The sequence below is a fragment of the Urtica dioica genome, chromosome 12 (genome assembly GCF_054948205.1).
Source record: "Urtica dioica subsp. dioica isolate 48M chromosome 12, U.dioica_male_clone48M_v1_H2, whole genome shotgun sequence".
NCBI lineage: Eukaryota > Viridiplantae > Streptophyta > Magnoliopsida > Rosales > Urticaceae > Urtica > Urtica dioica.
Window position 1 is genome coordinate 4,244,255 of NC_142767.1, and position 20,111 is coordinate 4,264,365.

A 20,111-nucleotide genomic window follows, 5' to 3' on the forward strand; every position below is an offset into this window, starting at 1 on the left:
AGATTTGAGAGTTCGAGAACCGCGATGTTACACCTGCTATAATTGAGGGGACAATGATGTCATTTTTGGAAAAGAAAGGGAATGGATTATTTTTAAGGACATTTTTTTACATTTCATAGGCCTTAAAACATTGGTTTTCCCAATGTGGTCAAAATGTACATTGGTTTTCCAACGTTGTGTCTCAACAACATTCGTTTTATAAGTTTCCCAAATAATAAGTCATGTACGAGGTGGATTGAGAAGGCATGTATACAGATGTTTATATTATACGTAAAAAGGATAGGGAAACTTGTAAAATCAATGTTCTTAAGACACAACATTATAAAACCAAGGTACATTTTAAACACATTAGGAAAATCAATGTTTTGGCCTAAGAAATGTCAAAACTACCCTTTTAAAAATATCATTCCCTTTCCTTGACCAACCCAAGCACACAATCATGCACTACGAAATCTCGAAATAAAGTTGAAAATTAGTTCAAACTTTCGAATCACCTTTCCCTATTTCGAATGCTTATGCTGGTTTATTTAAGTTTCAAACTATATGCTAAATTTTGAAATATGACTACTATTTTGAAAGTTTTATAGGGGGTTTTTTTTTTTTTTTACGAACACAACATTTTTCACCCAAAATAAATTTTAAATTGCTACAAAACATGCGAAAAATGCAAAATTTGTTAAATACATGACCAAAACTTACCCGTATTGACGAAAACGTGAAGATCTTCAACAACATTTCATAATCTAGTTTTTGCATGGGTCGGTTTGGCAAGAAAGCCAATATTTGCGTGTGAAATTTTTATTTATTTATTTATTTATTATTATATGGGTTCCTTGCAAATATTTGCTTCCTTGCTTAATAAATACAACTACAAGTTGCAACTACAAAACATTAACAAATCAATGACATATTCTTCCTTCTAGCCTTGAATCAGGCTCACTAATCGAATATTATTATTCATGGTAATTTATAGCAAATAATATACTTTTGTAATTATTATATTTCGAAACTTGAATGAAGATAGTTTGGCTATATCGATCTTGTCGTTAGAAAGGGCTTGAAAGTCATCGCCAGTCCAATTGCCTCTATCAAATCTAGGAAGGGGAAAATAACATATTTATACCCTGTGTTTTAGTGAAATGTCGAGTTTAACCCTCGGTTTTAAAAAATGTCGAGTTTATACCCTCTGTTTAACTAAAATGACGAAATTATACCATCTGTTTAACTAAAATGACAAAATTATACTCTGAAATGAATAATAATGTCACAAATCTCCCTTTCATTGATATTAACTCTTATATAAGAAAAACCGAATCAAATCTAAATCAGTACCCTAACTTCCAAATTCTCAATTTTGAAATAAAAATAGTCTTAAATTGAAATTAAATAATAAAACTTATACCTTCTAAGAGATGACTTCATTCTGTGTTCGAATTGTAACTCTAAATCCTTGATTCTCTGTTCGAATATGCGATTTTGATGACTATCAACTATCGATGTTTACCCATTTGCCTCTTTCTGTGCTCTTCACGATTAAGAGACTGTTGTTTATTTTTTTAGTTTTTAAATAAATTACATATATGGCGCGAATGACTAAAGATAATTGGTGTTTATATATAAATATTATAGTCAACGTCAATGAAAAGCCAATAAAAAGAATATTCATGACACTGTTGTTTATTTCAGAGTATAATTTCGTCATTTTAGTTAAACAGAAGGTATAATTTCGTCATTTTAGTAAAACAGAGGGTATAAACTCGACATTTTTTAAAACCGAGGGTTAAACTCGACATTTCACTAAAACACAGGGTATAAATGTGTTATTTTCCCTTTAGGAAGAAGAAAACCATATGCATGCCTGCAAATGTCCGTTAACTTCTCACTCATCAAGCGCTCATTTGAGTAACACGTGGTTATTAATACAAAAGAGGCATGTATGGATAGACTTCATATATTTGTGCGCAATGTATTCTTAGTACCTGGGAGAAAAGAGGCATCCAACCGTTTTTCAGACCAGGAAAACCTGAAATTCAACAGTTTTAAGAGTGATGAAAAAAAATAAAATGGAATAGTATTCTCATTGATGACTAAATTTAGAAAGAGTGGAAGAAGATTCTAACGAAGAATATAAATAAATAAAGAGGTTCAATATGAAATGAAATTTTCACCTCTTATATATGTGGAAGAAAAATAATGGGAAATTAAGGTAATTTACTTACAAGGCACCACCGGCAGCTGGGCCAATAGCTTTGAACAAAGACATTCCTGTCATTGCGATGCCGTTCGCTGCTCCCCGTTGATCTTGATCCTATTAATTATCCGAATTAATCTGCTTAATGTAGAGAACTCAAATGTAGTGCTCAAATTAAAGGGGCTGTTTTTTTTTATTTTTTTTAACTAATTAATGAGGCTATTAAATAGTGATAAAATGAAATGAAGTAGTTTAAAACTATTTTCTTAAACCAAAAAATGAAATTTATTTTGATAGCTTAAATATATGTTCTCAAATGAAACACTTAATTTGACTTATTTATTCTAAACTAAATATTTGATTTGTCATTTCAGCATTCTTACTCGAGCAATCTATCCATTTGGAGCTTGAGGTTATAAAAATTAAACAATATTTCACAATGGTTAGATACTAGTTAAAGTTAAATATTGAATCAAGACACTTTGTCTAGTTAGAGAATGTGAAACCTTAGCTATTTTGCTAACAAGTTTGAAATATTTTATTATATTTTTCTCGTAATTAGTGTTTGACATTTATATTAGTAATATAATTGATAATTGTACTGCAATTGAAAAACAACCGATAAGAATTTATAAGGTTACATAAAAATATTGCTATTGACAGAAGTTTTTAAAAGTGAATATAGCATTACCACAGCTCTATTTTGCAAAAGGAACATGCCGGTGACCATGGAGATCTGGGGTCACACCAAATCAGATTAGTCATGAATTACACACACACACACACACACACACACACACACATATATATATATATATTAAAACTTACAGATAGGACATTTTTCATCATTGATGCTATATTTAGAATCAACCACAGCATAACCCCTGATAACTTTGCAAGGAAAGGGTAACTGGCAAGTAGGATTATGGATATAACCTGTAAGCAATAATTATAATTAATAAGTTATTAGAACATCCATTGTAATCACTTATATATTTTTAATAATAAAAAATTAAGGAAAATATTTTACAAGGAAAGGCCTTATTACCCCACCAGTCCGGGAAATCATGATAGGACCAAAAAGCTTCTCTACGGAGGGATACAAAAAAGTTTGGAAGATAAGAAGACCAAAACCTGAAAAGTCAGCAAAATTAATAATCGAAAAATTGAATATTTAATTTACTACATATTACAGGCTGTATATTCATAAGCATATGTAAAATGCACTTCTGATTAATTACCTGAGATGGAAAGGATTTGGCCAACATCTTCAGTTGAAAAGCTTAGACCCCCAAATTTTTTGGGACTTACGGTCCATAACGAGAAAATCTACAAATACGTGCGTACGGTAAAACCAATATGAGAGAGACAGAAGAGAGTTTTTTCCGAATCCAAACTCAAGTCAAGTATATATATATATATATACCTCGGAGTATGCCATGTCATGTAGTGAGAAGACACAATAAACAATGATGGAAGACATTAAAGGCCAATTCCTGAATAGGCTTTTCTTTGTTGGTGGTGTCTCGTCACATGAACATGTTTCCATTGCTTCAATATTTCCTCTCTCATTTCCAATTTTATGCTTGTGTAATGTTTCCTAAAAATAGTAATTAAACTCATAAGCACCTCTTTAGGAGTAGGAATTAAACTACTCACACAGTAGATTTTTCCTAACAGCAGATGTTTTTTTTTTATTTTTTTTATTTTTTATTTATGTATAGATGTGATACGGTCCGGGATTGTGATCTCGTAATGGGAGCCGTGTTTTTGGTCGGGTGTTAAAGTTGCGTGAATAGTGTTTCGTGCGTGTGTTTGCTGAAAACAAAAGCGATAGTCTTTTACCAAAAACTTAGTCTTTTCCTCGTTTAAGAAAGACTAAGGCCTTGTTTGGTAGGAATGATTAAATGATAGATGGATGAATTGTTTTACAAGAGAAAAGAATGGAAAAGAAAGGAAAGGATTACATAATTTTTTATTTATGTTTGGTAGAAAGGAAAAAATGATAGATGATGGATTGTTTTGATGATATATTTGTAAAAAAACAACATTTTTCTTCTTTACTTTCCTTTCCTTCCAAAATTGGAAGGATTAAAAATGGTGGGCCCGGTGGATTATTAATCACTCCAAATCCTTCCTATTTTCTTTCCCTCCTTCCTACCAAACAAGGCTACATGTCACATCAACAGAAAAAATCAATCCTCTCCTTCCATTTCTCCTCTACCAAACAAAGCCATAAGGCTACGTTTGGCGTAGCTTTGCTTTTTTAAAAAAAGTAATTTTAAAATATCTGTATGAAAAAACTACTGTTTTAAAAACGGATGAGTGTTTAGTAAATTATTGTGAAATAGTTTTAGCTGTTAGCAAAAGTTGATTTAATGTTTGGTAAAATACATATTAATATTTATAAGTAATAATTATTTATATAAAATGTAATTAATAATAATAAGATATTTTTTGGTATATAAAAAAATATCAAAATGGGTGTCTATAGATTGTAAAAAAATAAATTATAAATTTTGGTGACTTCAAAAAAATTATTTGATAAAAGCATATAAAGATAATTAGAATTAAAAGTTAGTGTAAGAGAAAAAAAATGTTAAGAGAGAGAAACTAAAAACCAAAGTTACGTACAAAAACTTCAAATTGTAACTTTTAATTTTTTAGTTAAAATATTCAAAAGCACTTTTTAGTTTTTAGAAAAATTAATTTTACCAAACACTTAAATATGATTTTAACTTTTATAAAAAAGCTAAAATAATGTTTAATAAGCTGAACCAAACATGACCTAAATTTATTTGGTTGAAGGCTGGTTTTACTAATGAAATAAGACCTATTTTTACGTAGGTCATCGGATTACAACCGGGCTTTTCTTAACGGGCTTAGCCCTTGCTTAAGTTAAGACTCCTAATTCCTTAAAATAAATAAACTCTCCTAAATACTTAATTAAATAAATAAAACCCCCTTGCTGGAGTTAAAAGTTAAAACCCACTGATAAATATAATGCACGTATCAAGATGACTGTTAGTGATATAGCCTTGAGTTTAATTAAATATTTCCTTACAATATTGTTAAAAAATAAAATTAGAGTGCTAAATTTGATAGCCAGCGTATCAAAAAACCATATATCAAGATAAGATTACAAGATAAATAGACCTAATAAATAATTAATTTAAGGACAAATAAGTAAAGTAGTCATTTTAAGTTTTGACTATTACAAAATAGTCGTATAGCTTTAAATGAATAGCGAATGAGTCACTTAATTAGTATAATATGTCTAGTTTTTCCCTTGAAATTTTCGAGTATATAACTAAATCGAAATAAAGTATAAAAAAATTTAAAATTAGTAGCTTTTAATTCGAAATCAGTTTTTAAATTAAAGAATCAAACTATTTATTAATAAGGATGATCTTATATGAAAAAAAAAAGTAAAAAAATTGACCTATAAAATTGGAGAGTCAACAATAAAAGATTGTCAAAATATCATGCCATTTAAAACATAAAAAAATCCGATTAAAGAAAAAATTAATGTAGAAGGATAAAATAGTAAATTGATTCAATAAATGCCTAAATAATTAAAATTTGGTTATTTCTTAGTTTTCTAGTTTCAAGTGACTTATATTATGGTATTTTTCTTAATTTAAGATACGGGAATGCAATATATTTATGAATCTATATTTATTTAACTGCTGCATTATTAAAATTGACTGTTTCATTTAAAATCATGAAATATTAGTTAGTTTATAATTACGTCATTTAAGTGACTTTGTCCACGTAAGTTTTTTTTTTTTCCTTCTTAATTGCTTACCGGGAGCCAAAAAGTAGAAATAGCTACTCCAAGCGCAAAAATTGATATACAAAGGCAAGGCAAAAAATATGGAAACCTGCGTAGCAATAGAAATCATTAACATTATTGAGTATACCTTTTATACTTATATTCAACATGAATATAATTTACAAAAACAGGTTAGATAAGTAACTTGCAATGTTCATAAAAGGTTATCTAAGAGAAGAGAGTTTAGGCTTACCTCCCAAATAATGAAGTTTTAGGAAATACATTGGGATATTTATCAGCCGGCTGGATGAAAGAAAGTAAACGACAAAGTTAACTAGCAGCTCTCAAGTCTCAACTATAAGAAAGTAACATAAATATGTTCCCACTTTTTTTTTAATATATATATATATATATATATATATATATATATATATATATATATATATATAACTACAAATCGATATGAGTACATTTTTAATACTAAATACAAGTATTTTTACATGATAAATGCCATTATATACATTAATATTTATCTCAACCATACAACAAGTGTCGACGTGACGTAGATCTTGTTTTGGGTATGATCCTCGTGCGATATTAGTCTCTATCATGTTTTGATGCACAATGTTATGCAGTTATCAGAAACGCCCAATAATGTTAAATAAATAAGCATATAAAGATCAAGCATACTATATGAATGATTGCGGTAGATCTTAAAACGATAGTTCAAAAATAGATAAATAAATAAATGAACAACAATATTTTCTTTTAAGATTTCAGTAAAACCTGGGCAAAAAATCCTCCTACTGCTGGGCCAATAATTAATCCGATGCCCCATGCTGTGCTAACCTGTAAAATAAATCATTTTAGCAAACAATTCACCAAAAAAAAGTCAATGAAGAAGTATTTAGGTCGTAAAGTAGGGGTGACCGTTGAAAGAGCAAGAGCTTGTTGATCTTCCCTGAATAATTCACATGCATATGCCTGCAACACAATTAAGAAAAAAATATGATTCAGAACTCGAGGCTTAAAACATAAACTTCTCCCTTCCCTCCATCCCAAAAAAAAAAAAAAAAAAAAAAAAAATTCATATAAGAAAAAATGCTATTGTATCTTTGATTTGATTATAATGTTTTGAAAATCATACGGCATTGTATTATATTTGTTGGTAAAAATCCATGTTTGTATATTAAGCTATGTTATTATCATTATTATTATTTTTATTATTTAAGAACAAAAGAGGCGTCATTGAAACCTCTACTATCTCTATAAATGTGTGATGAACTAGAAAGAGTACTCAGCTACGTCTCATTACATGCCATTCCACCGTATAATACACTACTACAAATTTCATTTTCTGGTGCGGGAGGATATCCGGTGGGACATATCGCACCTAAATGTCCACTAAATGAGTATTAGGTGCGACATGTCACACCGGATACCCTTCCAGAAAACCAAAAACTTCGCTAATTTTAAGTGGTATCGGGTGCGACATGTCGCACCTCATACTATCCGGTGCGACATGTCGCACCTAATAGTTTTAAAAAATTTAAGCGGGCTTAAAATCCCTCCTCTTATTTTCACTATCCTGAATTGATTTTTTTTTTACTATCGAGTGCGACAGGTCGTACCTAATGCTCATTTAAGTGCGATATGTCGCACTCGATAGTATAAAAAAAACAAATTTTTCAATTCAGGATAGTGAAAATAAGAGGAGGGATTTTAAGCCCGCTTAAAATTTTTAAAACTATTAGATGCGACATGTCGCACCGGATAGTATGCGACATGTCGCACCCAATACGAGCTACAGTGCGACATGTCGCACCAGATACCATTCTAGAAAACCAAAAATTTCGCTCATTTTAAGTGGTATCGGGTGCGACATGTCGCACCCAATACGAGCAACATGTACAACATGTCGCACCGGATTTTAGGTCATGTCTATAACCGATATTCTTCTTCTTCTTCACACTCGCCTCTCAACCTATCTCACTCTCTTTCTCTCTCTCGTCCCTCTGCCTTGCCAGATCTCGCCGCCCCTCCTCCGCTGGAGCTCGCCGCCGAGCTTCAATGTAAGCTTTCTCTTTCTCTCATTCGCTTTCTCTATATCTCACTCTATTTATCTCTATCTCATTCTCTTTATCTATCTGTCGGACCTAAGCCCTACCGTCGCCCCTCCTCCTCACCGGACCCCAGCCCTCGCCGGCCTCGCCCCGTCACAGCCAGAGCCCCGTCCTTCACGGTAAGCTTTCTATCTCTCTCTCTCTCTCATTCTCTTTCTCTCTCTGACTCTCTCTATCTCATGCTCATTCTCAGCCCGAGCCCAACGCTGGTCAGTCTCACTCAATCCCGCTGCCCTCTCAGCCGAGCCGATGAGTTTCGACGACCGCTGAAATGTCGCTGCCTCTCTCGCTCACTCTCGCTGCCCTCTCAGCCTAGCCGCCAAGCCGATCCGAGCGTCGACGTAGGGACACTCTTAGATTCTCTCTCGCTCTCTCTCAGCAAGTACATCTACTTGGTAATAATTTTTTCATCTATTTTTAAATCGAGTAGTTAAAGATATTCAATCGCGGCTAATTTTAAATTAAATAAAACCTCAACAAAGAATCAATTATAGCTTCATTAAACCTCAACAAGTTAGTAATTAGTAATTTTGTGACAAGTTAAAATGATCAATTTCGTGACAAGTTTAAATTAGTATATTGCAATTAAATAAAATGAAATTATGATTGAAATTTAAAAATGAATTTGCAACGCTAAATTAAAATGTTATTGCCTTAGAGTTTAGTTTATTAAATTGATAGTTCTGGATGATTTGTATATCTCTTTAAACTTGTTTGCAGGTTTTTGGTTTGTCGATATTATAGGGAAAACTCTATCAAAATTTCGGTAGAGTTTCGAATTAATTAGTTTCATAATCTCTCTTTCATTCTACTAAATTTGTTCTCCGTCCCTTAACAGACTCTTTGACCCTCTCGTTCAGCGAAATATCAAATCTAAGTAGAGATTGGATTATCAAGAACAATCGAGTGAGCTTGCAGTATAAAACAAGGGTTAACAAGTTTATACGCCTTGCAAGCAGACGACAGAACGAAAATGGCCAATATCGTTATCATTGCAAGTCTTGCAACAACGTGAGATGGCACGATATCAGGGTTCTAAAGAATCACCTCCTGAACAAGGGGTTTACCCCGGACTACACTGAATGGTATCATCACAGCGTTCGTTTCATTCTTACTCGTGAAGAAGATGTCATCAAAACTGATCAGAGAGGAGTTGGAGGATTGCACGATACTCTGCATGATATCATGAGGATTTCGATGACTATGCGGATCCAACCCCGAGCGAGGTGCGTGCAAATGAGCAAGTGGAAGACCTATTCGCTGAGTTGGAAGCGGAATTCTACCCTGGATGCAAAGAGTTTTTGTCTTTGTCGTTCATGGTTTCGTTGATGCACATCAAAGTCACGAACCATTGCACAAACAAGTCGTTCACATAACTCTTTCAGCTCTTGAGGAAGTCTCATCCAATTGGTAACCGAATTTCAGAAAAGCACTACGAGGCAAAGGCAAAGCTTAAGCGTTTCGGCATGGGGTACGAGATGATCGACGCGTGCACCAACGATTGTGTCCTATTTCGAAAAGATCTCGAGGAAATTAAAGTGTGCTGAGTATGCAATGAAAACAGATAGAAGCCAACTGAGAAGAAGATACTGCAAAAGATATTACGATATTTTCCCTTGAAAGATCGATTGAAGCGATTGTACGCTTCTTGACACACGTCGCTTCAGATGCAGTGGCACGAAAGAGATCGCATCAAGGAAGAAGGCGTTTTGCGACATCTTGCGGATGGTACGACGTGGAAGAATCTGGACGAGAGATACCCAACGACTGGCCTCGTTTCTACGAGAGCAGGAGTTCGGGCTCCTGGTCCAAACATAGTTCGCTACGATCAGCAACAACATGCGTCCTTTCAAGATGTCATGGAACAAAATCCATTGATCGGCACTTTCCAAAACCGCGTTGGAAACTTGATCAGGAGCAGCATTCCTGTAGACATACATGATTGGAGTAACGTAGACTCTCAAAATGTGGCGGCTCTTATGAGTTCCATCCATAACGAGTATCACTTTGTGTACAATGATCCTGTGACTGGCCAGCTAGTGTTTACAAATCCCATTCATCATGAGATTGATATGGCTATCCTTCGCGATGCCAAGAAGATGCGACGTGGAAAAAATTTGAGATTATCGCAGTTATTCTTCCAGACATTTTGCGGGAGTAAGGATCATGCCAAAGTTGAAACACCCGAGGGCTATAAGAAAGAAGCTTGGTTGAAGGCAGTAGAGGTGTTCGGCACGCCAGAGCATAAGGTATGAGTTGATTTTTTTTAATTTCTTATCTCATCGAATTAAATGAGTTTATGTCTCGCAGGCAAAGTCTCTCCACAGCAAAAAAAATTCTAAGAAGAAGAAGACAAAGGCAAGACAATGGTTGCTAAGTTTTTTGGGTCATCGCTCCAATGAAAAATTGCAGAGGAAGGAAGATGAGACTATGGACTCAGCTTTAGCGATATGGTCGGACAAACACCATGACCCTAAGGGAAAGTGGACAACAGACTTCACGAAGTCGTAATTTGTAAGTTACTTGTTTTAATTACTACATTTAATTACTTAAATCATTCTTGTCTGATAATTTTTTGTGGGTTTTTTTTGTGAAGGATCAAGTCACCGCCATAGTAGCGGATATTATGAGACAAGCGGAGGAGCAATGCAAAGAAGTAAGCCAAGAATCAGCAGGGTGTGATGCGTGAAGTTTTCAGGACACATCGAGATTGGGAAGTCGGGATATGGTCCTCGATCCCAATGTCATCTCTAGGTATGGCTCGAGCGCTAGATGGAAGCTCATCAAGTTAGTCATCTCGGATCGATCCAGTGGTTAGCGAGATGCAGTCTGCGCTATCAAGCAAACGATAACCCAGATGAAGGCTTAACAAGCCGAGCTGCATGAGATGCGACAATAGATCGCCTTCCTCACACAGATGTCTCAGCCGTCCCCCACGACTTCTTAGCCTCGGCCTAAGCCACAACCAGGTGCAACCACAGATCAGCAGACGCTAGCTTTTGTGGAATTCATGCGAGATCGTACTAGCGGAAGCAGCGAAGCAGGCAACGGCGAAACAGGCAGTGACGAAAAAGGTACCGACGGAACAGGCAGCGGCTGACGAGCACAAGGAGGACGCACCGGACCCCAAAGTGGCGACTTATTTGGAAGAGGAAATGCAACAATCGATAAGTTGTATAGGAAAAAAAAATAGGATTTGTACATTTATATATGTGTTTCTAATATTAGACTTGATTTTATATTTCTATTTGTATAAGAATTCTAATATGAGAATCTTATTTCTAATTTATAATTTTGTAAATTAAATTTTCTTTTTTAATTAATTATATAAGAATTTTAAGTATGATTTCTAATATATAAATTTGTAATTTTTTAAATTAAAATAACATATTAGGTGCGACATGTCGAAGCTAATAGGTTGGCAGGAAATTAAAAATGGCGGGAATTTGAGTATTCGGTGCGACTTGTCGCACTCAATACTCGTCTTCCCTCCATTTATGAGATTTTCTTATGGCATATAGGTGCAACTTTGGGTGCGGCATGTCGCACCGAAAAGTGTCTCACTTAATATGTGACACTTTTAGGTGCGACATGTCGCACCCGAAACCTTTAGCGACAGACTTTTGGGTGCGACATTTTGGCGTTAGGTGCAACATTTCATCACACCTGATGCCTATATGCGTAGTAGTGATAATATTTCGTGCAAAGGGCGGGACTTCCGTTAAAGAAAAAAAATAGAAGCTTGAGATTGCGAAACCCATTTTTAAAGATTATGGGCCACCGAATTCAACCTCATCTTAACCTACACTAGAGTAACAGAATTGAAAGACTCGATGGTGTCCGAAATCGAAAAAAGAGGAGTTAATCACCAATCTGGACTAGTCGACCGACTATATACTCTTCAAAGTTTTAAACCAATCTCAATATTTTTAGTGTATTTAAAAAATAATTATTTTTATGCATAAATCATTGAAAATCAAAACTAATCTGAGTAATATATATATAAATATATATATATATATATATATTTTTATATATATATTACTCAGATTAGTTTTGATTTTCAATGATTTATGCATATATATATATATAGAGGGAGGGAGAGAGAGAGAGAGAGAGAGAGAGAGAGAGAGAGAGAGAGAGAGAGAGAGAGAGAGAGAGAAGATAGAGAAATGATATTTTACTTGTTGTATTCATATGAAAGACGAGAGCTTCTACTTATACAAGAGAAAATTGAATAAATAATTATATCTTTGCATGAGAAATAATAAATTAATCTAGAAAATATATAACTACATGGGAAATAAATGTGTGCTACTTCCAAGGTGACATTGGGAATTATGAGATTCTTATTTTAAACACTCTCCCTCAAGCTTGATTGTAAATGTTGAGAAGATCAAGATTACTATATAGCTCGGAGAAGCTAGCCCTATGGAGAAATTTGATGAGAATGTCAGCCCCTAGATGCTGGATTAGAATGTATTCCATTTTGATAATCCTTGACTCTATATTTTCACTGATGAAGTGACGATCGATATCGATGTACTTAGTTCGGTCATGGTGAACTAGATTCTTTGCAATACTTAGAGCATGCTTGGTTGTCACATAGAAGCTTGATTGGACCTTCGAGCTTGATCTTGAGATCGTCCATTAATCGATTTAACCATAGGCCTTCCTACACTCCATTAGCCAACGATCTAAGATTGGCTTTTGCACTGCTTTGGGCAACCATGATTTGTTTCTTGCTCCGTCAGGTGACGAGATTTCCCCAAATATAGTTACACATACCATATGTAGATATCTGATCTGAAACTGACTCCGCGTAGTCCGCATCTATGAAGACTTCAACTTTTGAGTGTTCTATTTTTTGCACCACAGACTTGTTCCTGGGGCAGATTTGAGGTATTGAAGAATTCGCATGACGGCTTCCATGTGGGCCATTGATGGGTTATTCATGAATATGCTAACCATGCTCACTGACAATCTAATGCCAGGGGTGTGAGTGAGATATATGAGTTTTCCCACAAGCTACTAGAATATTTTTTTTGTTAAGGTAGCGACTTCGGTGGTCCGAGCTACGAGCTTGATGTTCGGAACCATGGGAGTATCAACAAGTTTGCATTTGAGCATGTTAGTGTCTTTGAGGAGGTCAAGATTGTATTTACGCTGAGATACATAGATACCTTTCTCATACCGAGCTACCTCTATGCCAAAAAAATATCGCAAGCTTATAAGATCCTTGACTTCGAATTCAAACGACAAGGTCTACTTCAATGTTGCTATTTCTTCGAGATCATCTCCAGTTATGATTATGTCGTCAACATATACACTCAGGATGAAGTGTTTGCCTTGGGCAAAGACTTTTTAGAACAACATATGATATACTTGACTTTGTGAGTAGTTGCATTGTCTGAGGACGTGAGTAAACTTTTTGAACCAAGCGCGATGAGACTGCTTTAGTCCGTAGAAGGACTTCTTGAGTTTACAGACTTTGTTGGCAGCTTTATCATTTTCGAAGTCCAGTGGGATTTGCACGTTGGCTTCTTATTCCAGTTCACCATTCAGGAAGGCATTCTTCACATCGATCTGAGGCCAGTATAAGTTGGTAGCCAATGAGAGAAGACCTCCGATGGTGTTGAATTTTGCTACCGATGTGAATGTCTCTTGGTAATCAATGCCATACGCCTACCCTTTAGCGACGAGTTAAGGCTTGAGCCTCTCCACAGTACGATCTGGATTGTGTTTGATGGTGAACAATCATCTGCATCCAATAATTCACTTCTCGGGGGTCATTCTATTTGAGAGCTTGGATTTATACCTGAGTTGCAGCTCGTCAAGATGAAATCTGGAAAGCTTATTTGATGGAGCTTGGCACTTCTTCTTGGTCCATTATTGTCATATAAGATTGATAGCTTGCCTAGAGATTTTTGTAGTACACATAATCTTCAATTCTGTATGGGCCAATGACTAAGTAGATTTTCTCAAGGCAATAGCTAAGTCTGAAGGAGAAGAGCTATTACCTTGTTCAGTGTTTTAAGTAATGAGGACATGAGAGAATTTATGGATCCGAGCTTGTGCTGACCCTGGATGAGGTTTGGGTGACAAGGTACATCCCAACTAGAGTCGGAGTGTTTCGAGCTCAACTTTGAGCTTGGAAGGCTAGACATGAGAGAATGGTTTGGAACTACTGGGTCGGAGCTCGGAGCTGTGATCAAGCTAAATTCTGGATTAATAATCAGCCAATTTGGTGAATCATCAGTGCGCTAACTCCGATGAGTAGAATTTGGGAAGTAAGGACCTAGCTCAATGTAACATTCATGGATACTATGAATTCTAGAGATGTGGGTTAATAGCAATTATATCCTTTCTGAGTTGTTGAGTAAACGAAGAAAATACACTTCATTGATTTTGGCTCGATTATTCCTTGATGATATGTATGGAAAAAATAAAGTACCCAAACACTTTTGGTGAAGTGTGGATATGAGTCGTGTTTGAGGGTATTTGTCAAGGAGAACACGGGCTAGAATTCTGAAGTTGAGGACCTGGGATGGCATTCTATTTATGAGGTGGGTTGTTGTGTGTATTGCTTCTCCCTAGAAGTGGGATGAGATATTTGAGAGAACATGATGGCTCGGGCGACCTGAAGAAGACGTCGATTGACCTGAACTATGCTTTGGGTTTTGAAAAACGGGCTGAGATCCAAGTTGAAGTAATCTCGTGCATTATTAGCGTGAACAATTTGAATAGAGCTGTCGAACTGGGTTTGGATGATTTTGTGGAAAGATTTGAATGGCTCGACTGTTTCTTACTTGTGTTTTATTAGGTATACCCAACTTAGTCTCATGTGGTCATCTATAAAGAGTAGAAAACACCGAGCTCCAGTAATTTTTGGAATTTTTGAGGATCTCCAGATATCATTGTATATTGTTACAAAAGGACGAGATGGTTTGTATGGTTTATGATAATACGAGCTACGAGTATGTTTAGCCAACTCACACATATCACACTGAATAAAACTGACATATTTATTGAGGAATAGAGAAGGAAATATTCTTTTGAGATACGTGAAATTTGGATGTCCTAATGTAAGATGTTTGAGCATATTTTTGTTGTGTGGAGATGGAGATTGGGCCATTTGACATAGTTGAGTCACATTAGATGAATTGGTCTAGAGTATGTAGAGTCCTGCACTCAGCTCAGCATTAATTTGTCTCCCCGAATTCCGGTCATGAAACACGCATGAATTTTGATCAAATATAGCTCGACACAGAGAATTGTTGTTAAGATTATGCACAGACAATAAATTGCAGTATAATTGAGGAACAAAAAACACTGAATCCAGTTTTAAGGACTCTGAAATGACCACAGTTCCTATGCCAATGATTTTGGATTTGGATCCACTGGAAATTATGAGTGATATGTTCCTACCACCCCTAGAATATTGGGTGAACAGATTTTGATTACCAGTCTTGTGATCCGATGCCCTTGAGTCGACAATCCATGCAGATGGATTTTCGGAGCTTACATGGAGAGCTCGAGAAGAGTTACCTCGTTGACAGAGTGTTCTCGAGCTTTCTCCTCCGAGCTGAGCTTGTTGGATAAGTTGCTAGAGGACTGCGACCTGGTCCTTCTTGAATTGAGACACACTCGATGTTGAAGTCAATGTAGCGGAGATGGTGGATACAAGATTTCTATTTGAGTTCAGATCTTTGGTATCGCGAGCTGACTTCAAGTTTGGTGATTTCCCATGGAGTTTTCAACATGATTCTCAAGTATGACTATGACCAGGTCGTTTGTAATGGTCACTATATGGCCTAACTTTACGTGGCTTGTTGTTTAAGGAAGACGAGCTCCTACGCTTTTGTCACGGGTGATGAGAGCTTACGAGTTTGAGCTCGAAATCAATATTGGATTGACTTGATTTCCTCCGAGCATGAATTTTCTCCTACTTTCTTCGTGTTTGACCCCAGAGAAGGCTTCCCGGGGAGATGGTATTGGTTTCATACTGAGAATCTGACCTCGGACTTCATCCAAGCCATTGTTAAGTCCGAATAATAGTTTGAACACACGTTTGATCTCCACAATTCTGGAGTAGAGCTTTGCCATCTTCTAGATAGGTCCAATGGTGGTGTTTGTAGAGATCGATTTTCTGTCATAGATGCGTGAGCGAGCTGAAGTACTAAGTGAAAGTCATCTCTCCTTGACGTAAGTCGTTGAGAGTGGTCTCAGTCTCGAATAGCTCAGATGCGTCTTCTGAGTTGGAGAAGATTTCTCTAGTAGTTTCTCAGAGTTCTGCCACTGTGGATAGAGGAGAAACTTTTTCTCGATTTCGTGGTTCTTCGAATTTATGAGCCAGGACATCACCATGTTGTTTTCAGCCTTCCAACCCAATGTATGCCGGGTCTTCGTACTTCGAAGTTTCCCCATGTCGGTGAGGTAGTCATCCTTGGTTCGTCCGGAGATGAACATGAGCACAGATTATGATCACTGGAGAAAGTTGTGACCATTGAGTTTTTGACTCGTGACGTGATGAGCGAATTAATCGGAGTTCGACTGAGTGGGCATTATTTGAGAGGCGGATAAAATGATATTGAAGGCAAGTGGGTTTTTGAATGTGCATGGTGATTTTGTTTTTGGACTCTGATATACCATGTAGAAAATTAGAGAGAAAAGATGGAGAAATGATTTTCTACTTGTTGTAATCATATGAGAGGAGAGAGCCTCTATTTATACAAGAGAATATTGAATAAACAATTATAATTTTACATATGAGAAATAGTAAAGGCAATATAGAAAATATATAACTACATGAGAAATAAATATGTGCAACTTCCAATGAGACATTGTAACTTTTAAGGTGACTTTTAGAATTATTTCAACAATATATATACACATAAATATTTCATTAAATTACTGTACCAATTTATATATCTATTACTAAATTAAAGATGAACATATATACTTGTGTATATGGCACGCGAATATCTTTAATTCCAAATTTTTATGTAGTTTTTATTTCATAAAATGTTTCTTCCAAATTATTTTATTTCAGAGACATTTAATATATCTTAATTCCTCATACGTCAATTCAAAAAATAAAATATTGTAGTAAAGTCATGTTAAGCATATATATATTTTTAAAATCTTGATATCTCATTGTCACATTAATTGGGCACAGGACGACACGTAGTTTTCCAGAGCTATCAGTGTACATTTTCTTTTACATATAAAATTTCTACCTTTATAGGTCCAAGTAATCCATTCAGAGCTCCAAGAAGAAACCTAGTTGACATTGCCATCCAAAAGTTTACACTGAGTCCAAAGAGAGTGTTGAAAAGAACCCTAGAGATATAGACACAAACAAAATTCATCGTCAACCATAATTTTTTTTATATAAAATATAAACACCACAAATTACATCCACAGAGTTAAGTTACTAACACAGTGAAAGTTCCTATTATTATCACCGGTTTTCGACCGTATCGATCGGCAATTATTCCCCAGAAAACCGACGTCAAAACTCTGCCAAGCATATACGAAGAGCCTTCAACACGTTCAAGTTTAGTTAAAATGAAAATAAAATCAAAGTTTGACTTAAATATAATGTGAAATGTATGTCTAATGTTTGATCAAGTATAATGTTGTAGATAGGGCGTTGTCGCAATATAGTCAATTTTAAACTTGATTTTAAATAATTAGTCAACGTTTCATTTATTTTGATAAATTAGCTATATATTATTAAAGAGAAATTGCATCAACTATCACCATTTAATAAGATTTTTCTGATTTCTCACAAAAAAAAACTTAATTTGTCAAAAAATACTAGTAAGTCACTTGTACAAATACAATTTTACTCTCAACACGATGTCAACAATAGATGTAAATTGTTGACATCCGTGAGTTTTGAGTTATCCGTTGGTTGATATAGATATCGATAATCGATATCTATTGTTGACATTTATGTCAACAATTGACATAAATTGTTGACATCAATTGTTGATGATAAAATTGTATTTATACAAGTTATTTAGTAGTATTTTTGGCCAAATTAATCTTTTAGTGAAAAATTGAAAAAAAAAACTTATCAACTGTGGTAGTTGAGTCAATTCGTGTAAAAATGTTAGGGACAATCATGTAAAATATTATTTGATTAATGATTTCATGTTATCAAATATGACAGATTTTAAACACACTTATAACATTGGTTAGTTTCAAGTGGCCTGATTTGTGGATAGCGAGATTTTTCTTATTAAATTATATTTTTAAAACAAATTACCGTTTAGAAATAGTTTTGTTTTGTCTTTTATTAAACACGAGTAAAAAGTAAAATTTGACATAATCCGGAGACATATTTATTGTTTACCATGTTATATATATATATAGATATATATATATATATATATATATCTATATATATAGATATATATAAACATCTCACCTACATAACCAGCAAAGCACCCAATATCTTCCTCTCTTTCAGCAATACGCATGTCCCTAATCTACAAAAAGAGTAATAAGACCCTTAAAAAGTAATTAACACAAGTATCATATTGGTTGAGATTAATTCAAGATATTAATTCGGTCTGGTTGATTTCTTGTTTCGTTAACTCGTCCTCAATGTTTTCAAAACTATATGGTCTCAAAACGTTATAACAATCCGGTCAGATTTGAAAGCCTGTTCGCACTGGACAATGCATATTCTTATAAGACTAATTTATCCATGCAAATTTATACAGCTGTATCTACCCTAAAAATATGGAAACTTTAGATATAAATGAGAAAGTTTAAAGAATTTATTTTTCTACCTCCTCAAATTTACTTGTAATTAATAATGTTCAGGGAATTTCTCATCGCATGTGGTTAAATAAACAAAATCAAAACGTATAATACTCTCACTCCCTCTTAATTTTTCTTTCCACATTCACTTTAATTTTTTTACGTCAGAGTCAAACTAACCAAGTCTAAATGAAATATGAGGGGAATAGTTAAACGATGAGCTGTACTAACGAAAAGGTTACCATGAAGTAGATGAACGGGAAAAGCGATGAAATTGGAAGAGCTGATAAGAATGAGAGAAAACGTCAAATTCATAAAAGAAATTGCTATAAAAAAACTTCCTAGAATATGTAGCACTAGTACATTTTCATATCCACATATTTTTTTTTTATAAAGAGGGATATTCGGAACGGAAAATGTTGACATTTATCGACAGCTGCTTTACAAAAAAAAATAATAATAAGAATAATAAAAAAAATCTAGATTTATAGTAATACAAATAAACAAGCAACAATTACCGGTAGCAAGAACGATAAACCACATACGAAGAAGGTTCCGAATGGGAAAACCTGTTTGCGATTCTTTGTATCGCTCGACTTTACAACCAGGACAATCTGAGAAATACTCTTTCTTGCTTATCAAACTCTCTCTCTCATTGCCCATGTTTTTTTTTTCGGCTTCTCTTTCTTTTTTGTTTGATTTATTTTTCTCTCCATTGGTGTTTATAGGCAAAATGATAGGTTGAAGGACAAATATTAGCCCCACTTAATTACTTAGGAGTTATAGCACACAGATATATATTAGCGGTTATACAAATACAAGTGAGACCCACCTGGTGGGCCTCACCACCTATTTCACACGCGCTGCTAATGAAAATCATTTTTCATTATTTATATATATAGATATAATGATTGAAGAAGAGATGGTTTTCAAGTTTCAACTAATGTTGCCATATGCAGGAATATATATAATAATTATTTTGATTGGAGTCGGTACGTAGGTACTGTTATTAATTTAAACTCGCCACCCAATACTATATTTACACCACATTTATTGGCAATGAAACAAAAAGAAATAACGTCGTTAGTCAGAAAAATAAGGAATTAATATCAAATATAGAATGATCATATAATTAATATATAGATGCGAATAGAAATAGAAGCAGAAACCAAATTGGACTAGGATTAGGTTACTACTGTTAGAATAATCTTGAGATTATTAATATCATTAAATAAATATGTTGAGT

At 34.6% G+C, this 20,111-nt stretch overlaps 1 protein-coding gene across 2 annotated transcripts; it reads right to left on the reverse strand.

Moving 5' to 3' along the window:
* Positions 1-811: 811 nt before the first annotated feature.
* Positions 812-19,583, reverse strand: LOC149378708 (protein ZINC INDUCED FACILITATOR 1-like). 2 transcript variants are annotated; one of them, XM_089602542.1, is made up of 18 exons: positions 19,384-19,583; positions 19,108-19,148; positions 18,528-18,588; positions 17,531-17,633; positions 17,329-17,431; positions 6,897-6,950; positions 6,753-6,815; positions 6,220-6,269; positions 6,000-6,075; positions 3,618-3,791; positions 3,433-3,520; positions 3,240-3,325; positions 3,020-3,127; positions 2,883-2,927; positions 2,220-2,308; positions 1,980-2,023; positions 1,831-1,858; positions 812-1,093 (listed from the first exon to the last, which is right to left on the reverse strand). In XM_089602542.1, the coding sequence occupies exons 1-18, from the start codon at positions 19,526-19,528 to the stop codon at positions 1,030-1,032; spliced, it is 1,422 nt and encodes a 473-aa protein (XP_089458668.1). In that variant the 5' UTR covers positions 19,529-19,583; the 3' UTR covers positions 812-1,029. The 2 variants fall into 2 exon arrangements, with proteins under 2 accessions (XP_089458668.1, XP_089458669.1); XM_089602543.1 differs by lacking the exons at positions 812-1,093; positions 1,831-1,858; positions 1,980-2,023 and having other exon boundaries at positions 2,216-2,308.
* Between the last annotated feature and the right edge of the window lie 528 nt (positions 19,584-20,111).

What these genes read in the sequence shown, in the direction of transcription:
- LOC149378708 (XM_089602542.1), bottom strand. Translation starts at nt 19,528, where the DNA reads ATGGGCAATGAGAGAGAGAGTTTGATAAGCAAGAAAGAGTATTTCTCA. An exon ending in AAAACTTCATTATTTGGGAG is followed by an intron (nt 6,076 to 6,219) that starts GTAAGCCTAAAC and finishes ATTGCTACGCAG; the next exon opens with GTTTCCATATTTTTTGCCTT. An exon ending in TTTTGCAAAATAGAGCTGTG is followed by an intron (nt 2,309 to 2,882) that starts GTAATGCTATAT and finishes GATAATTAATAG; the next exon opens with GATCAAGATCAACGGGGAGC.